The 12671-nt window shown below is 45.8% G+C and overlaps 1 protein-coding gene across 2 annotated transcripts in view; it reads right to left on the bottom strand.

The window, feature by feature from the left end:
* Positions 1 to 11230, bottom strand: part of cnot10 (CCR4-NOT transcription complex, subunit 10) — a 34401-nt gene extending 23171 nt beyond the window's left edge. Inside the window, exons 1-7 of one of the 2 annotated variants that reach the window (XM_038810358.1) lie at positions 11081 to 11230; positions 9010 to 9171; positions 6743 to 6893; positions 4503 to 4648; positions 3787 to 3861; positions 3434 to 3517; positions 250 to 367 (exon numbers count right to left, since the gene is read on the bottom strand). In XM_038810358.1, coding sequence (XP_038666286.1) covers positions 250 to 367; positions 3434 to 3517; positions 3787 to 3861; positions 4503 to 4648; positions 6743 to 6893; positions 9010 to 9171; positions 11081 to 11215 — 871 coding nt within the window. In that variant the 5' untranslated portion in view covers positions 11216 to 11230. The remainder of the gene's footprint in view (positions 1 to 249; positions 368 to 3433; positions 3518 to 3786; positions 3862 to 4502; positions 4649 to 6742; positions 6894 to 9009; positions 9172 to 11080) is intronic. The other variant, XM_038810359.1, reaches the window with a different exon arrangement.
* Between the last annotated feature and the right edge of the window lie 1441 nt (positions 11231 to 12671).

The following is a 12671-nucleotide window of genomic DNA, read 5'->3' as shown; positions in this document are numbered from 1 at the left end:
CAATATTGCCACGGGCACAAGAGCATTGCAATGAAGACCGCTGTGATTTGAAGGAAATTAGAAAGACAAAGATTTAAATACAGATAAACAAAGGGATACTCCCCCCCCACCCCCCCCCCCCCAAACTAAACTCATGCTTATTGGCGCTCCGATCTACAAAATATATTGATCGCGGTGAAATATCTACTGGTCTCCAATGAATCGTCTGCAGTAAACCACAAACCGTGGCCATCTTTTAAAGATTCGTACCTGTGCTCAGGAACCCAGGATGATCCGTGATGTTTGCACTGTTCAATAGCTTCACCGCTTTCCGATAATTCCCCCTCAAATACTCAAAATTGCTCTTGAGAAATAGTGAGGGAGCAGACTACATAACAAAAAAAAAAACAGTGAAGAGGTGTGAGCATGTAGGTACCATTTACAACAGATAGACAAGTCCATTCACAGCAGCAAAAAATTTAAAATCATTTACTGAAATTATAATCGGAGTGCAAAAACAACGGTTCTATAATGAAAGAGTCATTATAGACATAGAGTCAGAGTTATTGATTGTCCTGGAGGCCATGTGGCCCTTCGAGTACATTGTGGGCGTCGCTGGGCTGGCCCAGCATTTGTTGCCCATCCCCAATTGCCCTTGAACTGAGTGTCTCGCTCGGCCATTTCAGTGAGGGACAGTTAAGAGTCAACCGCATCGCTGTGGATCTGGAGTCACATGTAGGCCAGACCGGGTAGGGATGGCAGATTTCCTTCCCTGAAAAATATTAGTGAACCAGATGGGTTTTTAAGACGATTGACAATGGTTTGATGGTCACCAGTTCCCTTAATTCCAGATCTTTTAATAATTTAATTCAAAGTTCACCCTCTACCATGAAGGGATTCGAACCCCCAGAGCATTACCCTGGGTCTCCGGCTTACTAATCCAGTGACAAAACCACTACATCAACCCCACCCCATTCTGGCTCTCCAATCAGTCCAAATCCTCCACCATCTCTGCAGCCATGCAGGTTTATTTCCTTCAAGCGTCCATTCAATTTGCTTTTTGAGATCGTTGATTGTTCCTGTTTCCACCATCCTTGGGGAACGAGCTCCAGGTCACTAAATGTTCTTCCTCACATTGCTCTACATCTTGTGTCCCCTGGTCCTTGTACCATCAGATAAAGGGAGCAGGATTTCCTCATCTACCTTATCTAAACGGGCAGCACGGTAGCATTGTGGATCGCACAAATGCTTCACAGCTCCAGGGTCCCAGGTTCGATTCCGGCTTGGGTCACTGTCTGTGCGGAGTCTGCACATCCTCCCCGTGTGTGCGGAGTCTGCACATCCTCCCACAGTCCAAAGATGTGCAGGTTAGGTGGATTGGCTGTGATAAATTCCCCTTAGTGTCCAAAATTGCCCTTAGTGTTGGGTAGATGGGGATAGGGTTGCTGGGTTATGGGGATAGGGTGGAGGTGTTATCCTTGGGTAGGGTGCTCCTTCCGGGAGCCGGTGCAGACTCAATGGGCCGAATGGCCTCCTTCTGCACTGTAAATTCTATCTATGCAAACCTATCATAATCTTGTACATCTCGATCAAGTCTTCCCTCAGTCTCCTTTGCTTCAAGAACAGTCCCAGCTTTTCAGCCTAACCTTGTATCAAAAGCCCCAATTCTGCGAAACCATTCTGGTAAACCTCAATTGATCATTGATTTTCATTCACGCAAGGATGAATGACTATATCCCTCAGATCTAGATATGTGTGTTAGGGCGGCAGGGTGACGCAGTGGTCAGCATTGCTGCCTCGTGGCGCCAAGGACCTGGTGTTCGATCCAGACACTGTCTGTGTGGAGTTTGCACATTCTCCCCGTATCTGCGTCGGTTTCACCCCACAACCCAAAGATGTGCAGGGTAGGTGTATGGCCACCCTAAATTGCCCCTCCATTGGGAAAAAAATTGGGTACGCTAAATTTATTTTTTTTAAATCTACATATATGTGCAAAATGTGTCTTTATGGGAGCACTAGTTTAATGTCAGTCTTGGCTCAGTGCGTAGCACTCTTGTCCAAGTCAGAAGATCATAGGTTTTAAGTCCCACTCTAGACTTCAGCACAAATTCCAGACTGACACTCCCAATGCAGTACTGTGGAGCACCCCATTAAACTGGAGGACCTCAAGTGAATGCAAAATATCCCATGACATTATTCGAAGAAGAATAACATGGTTCTTCTCGGTCTCCCGATCAATATTCTTCCCCCAACATTTTTTTAAATGATCAAATCATTTCTCTTACGTTATTTGTGGGATCTTACTGTGCACACAGGCTGTTGCCTTTCCTATATTACGACAGCCATTACATTTTAAACGTGCTTCATTGGTTGCGAGGCGTTGTGGTTGTGAAAGGTGCTATAGAGATGTAGGGCCTGTCTTTGTTGAACACAAAGATGATGACAGGGCACATCACGGACTTGAGGGGAAAATACACTGAGAATGAATACCTGCCGATCCTCTCCCGCCCCACTCCCAAACTGGTACTGTCAAAACACTCCTAGCTGCAATCCAGTGGCAGATTTAAACTGATCTGAAGCCAGACTGATAGAGCATAGATTCCAGCAGGCGACACAGGCTGCACAAAGCACTGGCATGCCAACATTTGGAGGACTAGGTACAATTCTGGTCGCTGTCCTACAACAATACCCGGGGATTGGAACAGTGCCGAAAAGAGCAAACAAACTAAAGGCATCTGTGGTGAGAGAGACAGATTATTCTGCAAACAAGAGGTATTAATGGTTTTCCAGCAATAGGGTGAATTGAATTCCATATGTTGCATTACAGCAATATCTCCCAATTTCAGAGGAAGCTGCAATGAGCAGAGAAAGAATGTCCACGAGTGGGTATCCTGGTAACACAAGGTCACAGATTTAAACAACCAAAGGGTAGAGGAGGAGAATTATTGTTACACAGAGCTGCCTGGAAAGGACAGTGAGTGCTGATTTAACTGCAACTTTCAAAGAAGGATTGGAGGCATGTTTGAAAAAGGAAAACAATTGTCTGGGTTTGGGACAGAGATTTATGTTTATACCTCGGGAAGCGGCTATCCGGCACGTCAAGTCCAGCCAGCTCCTGGTGGAGCAATCCAGGGAAGTCCCACCCACCCACCTGCTCGATCGATCCCCATCGCCCTGCAAGTTTATTTCCTTCAACTGCCAATTTAGTTTCTTTATTAAAATCATTGTAATCGGCCAGCTCTCTCAGAGCACCAACACAGTACAGGCATGATGAACCGAATGATCTCCTTTCGTGCTGTATCATACTTCAAAATCATCACCGGAAACATTAACGTCAGACGGTAGTGAGGTGGGGAAGGGAAGAAGATGGAGATAGAGTGCGTGAGCGAGAGGTTCCTAACATTTAGTTCTGATTCGTATGGGAGGGAGCGCAGTTTTCAGGTACTTTACTTACATTTCCAGCTGTATTCATGACAGATTTGATTTCCCGTTTGCAGGCTTTCAAAGATTTCATCTGGACATAAGCTCTCACTTTACACTGTGAACATAACGTGGACAAGTCATGCAAAGAGAACAAGATCATTTATACCATCAACAAAAAGCTTGCAAATACCGTGAAATCCATTTACACCTAAAGTTTTAATATTTTACTTTTTATTTCAGCCCATGTGCAGCTGTTTACATTCCTGTACATCCTCATTTCCTCCATCAAACCATCTCATCATTTTCAACACCTCTACTAAATCACGCTTCAACCTTCTCTGCTCAAAGAACTGCGACACAAGTGGAGATAAATTATCCACATACCTGATGAATTTTGGACTTTGTAGCTTCCACCATAACTCCAGCATCAGCCTTCTGATTTGTGGCATCTTTATAAGCCTTTGACGAAATTACGAGAGAGAAATTACTCGAGTATTAACATTTCCCGCTGCTGTACGCCGTAAGCTTAATGAACACACAGTATGGATAAGATGCGAATAGTTTCAGCAAGACAGCAGCTGATCCAACATCCTATCCAGGTGGCTGGAACTGAATCATCGCAGGATAGCGATGCTGTGGCCACCTACTCCACAGTGGAAGGCATTGCATCAATCTCCCCATTGAGATCGGTTACAGAATGCACCCGATTTCTCCACTCAACATCTCAAGAGGCCATCAAATAGACAGCAAAACCAATCACTGACATACGGGACTTCATTCGGTCCGGCAACTACATTTCATGTCTTTAAATTCCAGCAAATGCTCAGGTGGGGTTTGAACCCCCCGGCCTCTGGATTGCCAGCCCAGTGGCATTATCAGTGAGCCACGATTTCCCCCCTAGCAACATTAGTTAATGTACTATACAATAAATAGCAATTGACACCTCGTCTGGAGTCAAACACCAATCCAGATTGGCGGCGGTTGTCAGGATTCACTCTGCTTTACAAGACCGTTCTGACCTCTCCTAATCATTAAATCTCGGCGTTTGTCTCTCCGCAGGGAGCCACCATCAAAACTCCAAACAGTTCAAACATACTGACCTCATTGGACTTGCCATTTTTATTGTTTCCTTGCAAAATCATTTTCTCCAGAACTGCGAGCAGCAACAAAGCTTTCTCAGGCTGGTACGTCAACAGGTAAAGGTCGACAAGCAGGAAACACACAGCGTGGGCGAATTTCTCTTCTGCTTAAAGATCGGAGACAGAAACAAATCAAATTTTAATGATCTGAACACCAAGCATCTTAAGCCTAAATCGATGGGACCAACTTTGTCAGTCACATAGTCGTGCTTTTGTGGTATCCAGATTTTGTGGAAAGGAAAGATTTGGGTTAGTTTATTTTCAGTTTCACATTTATACAGCTGGAACGAGAGACATGTTGCTGAATATTTTCATCTTGCACCCATCAGGACAAACACTAGAATGCCAAATTTCAAACAATCTTTTCTTTGTTCTTCCACGGGATGTAGGCATCGCTGGCAAGGCCAGAATTTGTTGCCCAGGCCTAACTGCCCTTGAACTGGGTGGCTTGCCAGATCATTTCAGAGGGCAGTTAACATAGAATTTACAGTGCAGAAGGAGGCCATTCGGCCCATCGAATCTGCACCGGCTCCTGGAAAGAGCACCCCACCCAAGGTTAACACCTCCACCCTATCCCCATAACCCAGTAACCCCACCCAACACTAAGGGCAATTTTGGACACTAAGGGCAATTTATCATGGCCAATCCACCTAACCTGCACATCTTTGGACTGCGGGAGGAAACCGGAGCACCCGGAGTAAACCCACGTACACACGGGGAGGATGTGCAGACTCCGCACAGACAGTGACCCAAGCCGGGAATCGAACCTGGGACCCTGGAGCTGTGAAGCGATTGTGCTATCCACAATGCTACCGTGCTGCCAACCACCAACCATATTGCTGCGTGGGTCTGGGGACCGGGTACGGACGGCAGATTTCCTTTCCTAAAGGAAATTAAGTGAACCAGACGGGCTTTTACGACAATCGAGGATAGTTTCACGGTCACTATTACTGTGCAACTGCCGTGGGTCTCTGGAATTAAGATTTAGATTTTGCCCCATCACAATAATTCAGACCACAGGAGAACAGGATGCTGATCGGATAAATTGTGACTGCTTGAAATTTGGCATTCTTGTGTTAGTTCTAATGAGAGCAAGATGAAAAGCTTCAACATATCTCCCTTTTCAGCATTATTCAAGTTCTTCACTATCAAACAACTGTTTAGTAAACATTTACTTGATGTTCCACAAGGAGGGCAAGGCACCAGTTGTGGAACATCAACGTACAGGCCCCATGCAACTTCCTTTCCCTCCACATCTCAATAATGCTGGACTGAAAATGAATGACTTGAGGCTGATTTTATTTATTTTTTTGTACAGAATTCCACATGCATCCTCATCTGTTCTCTTATATGGATCCTGCGCACAGTACAGGCCTTTCCAAATGATAGCAAACTGGGAGCGACAGCAAGCAACCTGCTCAATTATATAAAGATTGGGGAGCTGCATTAAAAACAGTGGAAGTGCAAAGTCACATATGGAAAGAACAGTAAAGGGATAAAGTGAGCAAAATGGTATCACCAGAAAAGAAAGGGATTTGGAGGCTGAAGCACAGATAGATTATTGAAGCCAACAGTGGAGCATGTGGAAAGCAGTAAGTAAAAAATAACATCTTGGTTTGCATAGGTAGAGAATTGGAGCACAAATTGCAGACTTCGTAAAGATGTCTGGTCCAGTCCTACCTGGTATGCTGTGGTCACCTACAAGGATAGAGATCGAATCATTGGAGAGGGTGCATCAGGATGGGGCAACTCATCAGAGGGCAGAGATTAAGCGCCCAAGAAACTGGGACTATTAGGAATGGGCAGGACAAAACTGGAGGATCCTAAAGTAGCAGACAAGATAAACATCAATGTCTCAATGTCTTTAATCAGTTTTGATTTAGAAAGGACATGAGCTGCAACTTACAAGAGGGAGGATGAAAAGCTAGTTTAGAATGAGCAGGGTGGGGGTTGGGGGGGGGGGGGGGGTGGTGCAGGAACATGCTGATACTGTTTTGGGAGAAACAGGAATTAGGGAATGTTTCTTTAACACGGGGACTGTAGTGCCTTTTCCCAGTCCAACAGTTCAGCCGTCAGGTTTTCATATAACAGTAAAAGCATTTAACAGACCAGGCACTGACATTGAAATACTGCAAATGAATCAATATAATAGAATAGATAATTGACTAGAACGTAATCAGAGTGGAACAAAAACTACCTACCAAAAGGCTCTATGAACTGATAGAGTTTTTCACCAATTGATATAGCTTCAGTGTGCTGGCGGAGATGGTAAAGAATGATTGCTTGGTTGTAATAAAGCATGCTGTTCTCAACATCATCCAGTCCATCCATTTCTTCCACCGTGGAATGAACCTAAAACAAAGACAATAGTTTGCTGTTACCTATGGGGCATTTAACGGCAATTCACCCATTTTCAGCTTGCTTCCAAAGAAAGTAATCCTGACGTATTGAAAAACCTCCTGCACCATCCTTTTCCCTTCTTCATTCACCATTCCACTTTCCCTTCATCCTCCCACTCCCTGCCCAACACTCCGCGATGACCTTTCTGATTCTGAGGAAAGGTCATCGACTTGAAACATTAACTCGAGGGCAGCACGGTGGCGCAGTGGTTAGCGCTGCTGCCTCACAGCGCTGAGGACCCGGGTTCGATCCCGGCCCCGGGTCACTGTCTGTGCGGAGTTTGCACATTCTCCTCGTGTCTGCATGGGTCTCACCCCCACAACACAAAGATGTGCAGGGTAGGTGGATTGGCCACGCTAAATTGCCCCTTAATTGGGAAAAAAATAATTGAGCACTCTAAATTTAAAAAGACTTGAAACATTATCTCAAGTTTTCCTCTCCATACATGCTGCCTAACCTTCTGAATATTTCCAACATTTTCTGTTTTTATCAGATGGAATAAATTATTTTTTGGTTAAGTCATTTTAAATCTTGATAAATACCAGCTGTGTCTATATGGGTCTATAACCCTCACCTCTGGGTCAGAAGGTTCAATGTCCAAGTCCCACCCCAGTGCAGTATTGAGAAAATGCTGAGCTGTTGGAGGTGACACCCGTCTGATCAGATGTCACATTTCCTACATTACCAGTGACTTCATTGGCAGTACAGCTTCCTGTATAAATGCAACTCATTTTCAATGAACCTTCATTCTCTCGCTAACAACTACAACCTACTTCAGAAAGGACAGCCAGTGAAAGGTTTTTCCGACAGTCATTAGGGAAAGAGTGACTGGAGAAGGGTTTTTTTCCAAATATATTTTTACAGGATATGGGCATCGCTAGATGGCCGCATTTGTTGCCTATCTCTAATTACCTGCGAGAAGGTGGTGGTGAGCTGCAGTCATGTGGTATAGGTACTCCCACTGTGCTGGTAGGGAGGGAGTTCCAGGGTATTTATCCAACAACAGTGAAGGAACGGCGATATATTTCCAAGTCAGGGTGGTGAGTGACTCCGAGGGGAACCTCCAGGTGGTGGGGTTCTTGGGTATCTGCTTCTCTCGTCCTTTTAGATGATAATGGTGGTGAGTTTGGAGGGTGCTGCCTCAGGAGTATTGGTGAATTCCTGCAGTGCACCTTGTAGGTGGTACACTCGGCTGCTACGGTGCATCGGTGGTGGAGGGTTTGAATGCTTGTGGAAGGGGTGCCAATCAAGTGGGCTGCTTTGTCCTGGATGGTGTCGAGCTTCTTGAGTGTTGTTAGAGCTGCACTCATACAGTCACGTGGGGAGTATTCCATTACACTCCTGACCTGTGCCTTGTAATATGGCTGGGTCCAGTTCAGTTTCTAGTCAATGGTAACCCCCAGGATGTGATAATGGGTGATTTGTGATGGTAATGCCATTGAATGTCAAGTTGTGATGGTTTGATTCTCTTATTGGAGATGGTCATTGCCTGGCACTTGTATGGCACGAATGTTATTTGCCACTTGTCAGCCCAAGCCTGGATATTGTCCATGTCTTGCTTCATTTGCACGTGGACTGCTTCAGTGTCTGAGGAGCCGTGGATGGTGCTGAACATTGTGCAAACATCCCCAAATCTGACCTTATGTTGGAAGGAAGGTCATTGATGAAGAAGCTGAAGATAGTTGGGCCCAAATCACTACCCTGAGGAACTCCTGCAGTGATGCCCGGACTGAAATGACTGACCTCCAACAACCACAACCGTCTTCCTTTGTGCCAAACAAGACTCCAACCGGCGGGGAGGTCTCTCTCTCTCCCTCTCCCGATCCCCATTGACTCCAGTTTTGCTCGGGATCCTTGATACCACACTTGGTCAAATGCTGCCTTGATGTCAAGGGCAGTCACTCTCACCTCACCTCTGGCGTTTCAAGTGTCGCAATGATCTGCCTCAAGTCACAATCTTTCCCAAAACTTTATACAGAACACATAAATGCAGAGCAGGCCCGAGGGGCAGAATGGCCTGTTCCTAATTTTTGTGCTACAAACCACTATTTGTGTTCTTTATTCTTACCTGATTTTTCAGCAGGTTGAGAGTCTGCCTCAAGGTATCCGTCAAAGTCTGTCCATTTTTGTAGAACTCCACCACTGCTTTATTCAGAGATATTTTGTAATCATCTTTGTTTAGCTCTTGCAGATGACCCAAATACTGCAGACAAGTATCAAACTGTCCTGACTGTGGCAAAATGTAAGAAAATGTAGGTCAACACAATTGCTGTCTGTGGCAACCAATTTTCTGAAACTTCATAGCAAGTACTCAGATTAGATGTTGATGCAGTTTTAATAAAACATAGTGCGCAGGACTGAGAGGCAAACCAGCAATGGTACCAGAGGAGATGGGGGGAAAAGAACATAAGAAGTAGGAGCAGCAGAGGCCCTCTGGCCCCTCGAGCCCACACCGCCATTCAATGAGATGATCGTGGCTGATATTTTTGTGGACTCAACTCCATTTGCCCACCCACTCACCATAACCCTTTATTCCTTTACTGTTTACAAATCTAACTTTGCCTTAAAAATATTTAACGAGGTAGCCTCAACAGCTTCACTAGGCAGGGAATTCCACAGATCACAACCCTTTGGGTGAAGACGTTCCTCCTCAACTCAGTCCTAAATCTGCTCCCCCTTATTTTGAGGCTATGCCCCCTAGTTCTAAGTTTAACCCACCAGTGGAAACAACCTCCCTACTTCTATCTTATCTATTCCCTTCATAATTTGATGTGTATCTATAAGATACTTCTAAATTCCAATGACTTTGCCCCAATCTCCTCAGTCTCTCCTCATAAGCCAATCCTCTCAAGTCCGAAATCAACCGAGTGAAAGAGTGAATGGACATCAATTGGTCTTACAGGAGACAACAAGAAACCAGTACACATCTGCCATTCCTTCTGATAGATGGAAAGTTCTATCACACCTTAAACTGTAAATTCTTGTAACTTTTTCCATTGAAGCTTTGGCTAAGCTAACTTGAACAATCGCCCTTATATTGTTAATTTAAAATGGACGAGAAGAGAGAATGTGTATTTTCCTGTCCCCTCTTCCCCTATTGCAACAAGGGCAACTACATACAGCAGGAAAATCCCAACATACTCACCTTGGTTAAAAGATTCTGAATAAGCATTCCAAGACTTGATTACAAATCCTGTGCTATTACGACAGTGTGCTCATTTCCTTCGGTATTATTTGCCTTCTAAATAAATTACATTGCTGATTTTATCACAAATGTTTCTGTCTGTGTTTTGCACCAGATGAGGGAACTCAGTCGATAACCTACTTGATATTTGATGGTGAAAAGGATAGGAAGGATTGCACTAGAAAGGGTGCAGAGGCGATTCACCAGGGAGTTGCCTGGGTTGGAGCATTTCAGCTATGCAGAGAGGCTGGTTAGGCTGGGGTTGTTTTCTTTAGAACAGAGAAGTCTGAGGGGGGGGCGACCTGATCAAGGTGTGCAAAATTATGAGGGACAAAGATTGGAAGGAACTTTTCCCCTTCGTAGCGGGGTCGATAACCAGGGGACATAGATTTAAGGTAAGGGGCAGGAGATTGACAGAGGATTTTCACCCAGATGGGGGTGGGAATCTGGAACTCACTGCCTGAAAGGGTGGCAGAGGCAGGAACCCTGAACATGTAAGAAGCATTTAGATGAGCATTTGAAACACCACAGCATACGGGCCAAGTGATGGAAAATGGAACTAGAATAGACAGGAGCTTGGTGGCCGGCTCAGACACAATGGGCTGGTGCACACACAATGGACCGAAGGGCCTCCATCTCTGCTGTAAAGCTCCATGACTACGATAATTGGGGCGTGTAATTCCTTTTCATGTCACACACTTCAGGCATTATGTTTCAGATTACCGAAGACACAAGTTTTTTTTAAATGGAAACTGCACGTTTCCTGTTGATACAAATAAGTAGGAGACAGATCCAATTGTCACAACCAACACAGCAGCAGCCGTGAACTGGTCATGGAGCCGAATTAATGAGAATTAATTTGAATGGAATGGAAGAAAAGGAAAAGAAATGCCCAGCTGTCCTGGTCCTATAGTAAGCTCTGTATTTCAGTCACTCTCTACAAGGTTATACGTACTGTGTAAGCCTGATAGGCATTGTTTGCAAGCTCCTTTACATGGTCAGCAACTCCCGAAGAAAGAGAATTAGTCTCTGTTTTCCCGTCAATACCTTGGTCTACAACAAAGCAAAAACAATTATTCAGCATATCCATCGAGTACCACTCACATGGCAGCATTTTCTTCGCATTCAGACGGACGTGCAGATTTCTAAAACTAATCACAGAAATACACCTAAATCAGCCTTACGTTTCGACAAAAGGAAAGCACAGAGCCGCAATTGCCTCCAGAATCTTCTGTGATTTGTTCTGAGTGAAGGTATTTTTCCTCATCAGTCGTAAATGGCTGATCCTTACTCTGACACTCTGTCCGCGCCCCCAGTCCTAAACTCCCCCGCATCTACCTGGAGACATGGTGGCACTGCTGCCTCGCAATGCCAGGGTCCCAGGTTCAATTCCAGCCTCGGGTGACTGTGTGGAGTCTGCACGTTCTCCCCTTGCCTGCGTGGGTTTCCTCCGGGTGCTCCGGTTTCTTCCACAGTCCAAAGATGTGCAGGGTAGGTGGGCTTACGGGGATAGGGAACAGTTAGGGTGCTATTTCAGAGGGTCAGTGGCCTCTTTCTGCACTGTAGGGATTCTATGGAATTATTGCGACTTGTGCATCCAACCATATTTTGTGTAAAATTTAATTTCAGTTAAAAGTCTCAAACTACCTCAACAGCCCATTTTTAATGCACCATCAAGTGTTGATTGCTCTCGTCACGGAGCAAATGGAACAGCATTACCCTGATGATCCATCAGTCAATTATTCCAACACCAAACAATCTACAGTACGTCATGTCTGTGCCAGCAAGAGGAGTTACCCAGCCTAACCAACTTTACAGCTCTGGGTTTGTGGCCCTATAGGTCCCGGCACTTCAAATATCTGAGCACTTTCTAAATGTTTTGTGGGTCTCTGCCTCCAACACCCTTTCAGGCAGTGAGGTCCAGACCCATCCACTCCCTGGGTGAACACACGGTGAACACCAGGTTCTAAGTGAAAGACAATCAAATCTCCCCAAAACGCGAGTCTTCCTAATTCAGTTGCTGATTCCTGCCAGTTTTAAGTGATGTTCTGTGGAGGCAAAACAACCCAACTGCACACCCCTCCAGGGCTCAGAGGCTGCATACATCCTCCCAGAGCTTCACATCCCATCTGGAACACCCACACCATGAACATCCAGTCATGCTGCGTGGGCACCTCCGAATCACCACAGGGCCGCCAGCCCCTCCATCCTTGCCAGTGCCAGCACAGCCCCCCCTCCTCCTCCCCGCCAGCCCCCTCTCGTATCCAACCCCTCATCCCTGCCAGCCCCCTCCCTTCCCCCTCTTCCCTTCCCCCCATCCACACATCCTTTCCCCCTCCCCTCATCCCTTCCCCCCATCCTTTCCCCCCTCCCCTCATCCTTTCCCCTCCCTCCCCCCTTCCCTCATCCTTTCCCCCCTCCTCGCATCCTTTCCCCCTCCCCTCATTTCTTCTCCCCTCCCCCCATCCTTTCCTCCCCCCCTTTTCCTGCCTCCCCTCATCCCTTCTTCCCCCCTCCCCTCATCCCTTCTCCCCCCCCTCCCTCCC

The sequence above is a fragment of the Scyliorhinus canicula genome, chromosome 10 (assembly GCF_902713615.1).
Source record: "Scyliorhinus canicula chromosome 10, sScyCan1.1, whole genome shotgun sequence".
NCBI classification, from domain to species: domain Eukaryota; kingdom Metazoa; phylum Chordata; class Chondrichthyes; order Carcharhiniformes; family Scyliorhinidae; genus Scyliorhinus; species Scyliorhinus canicula.
Note: the sequence above shows the minus strand (reverse complement) of the source record. Positions and strands in the feature narration are given on the sequence as shown.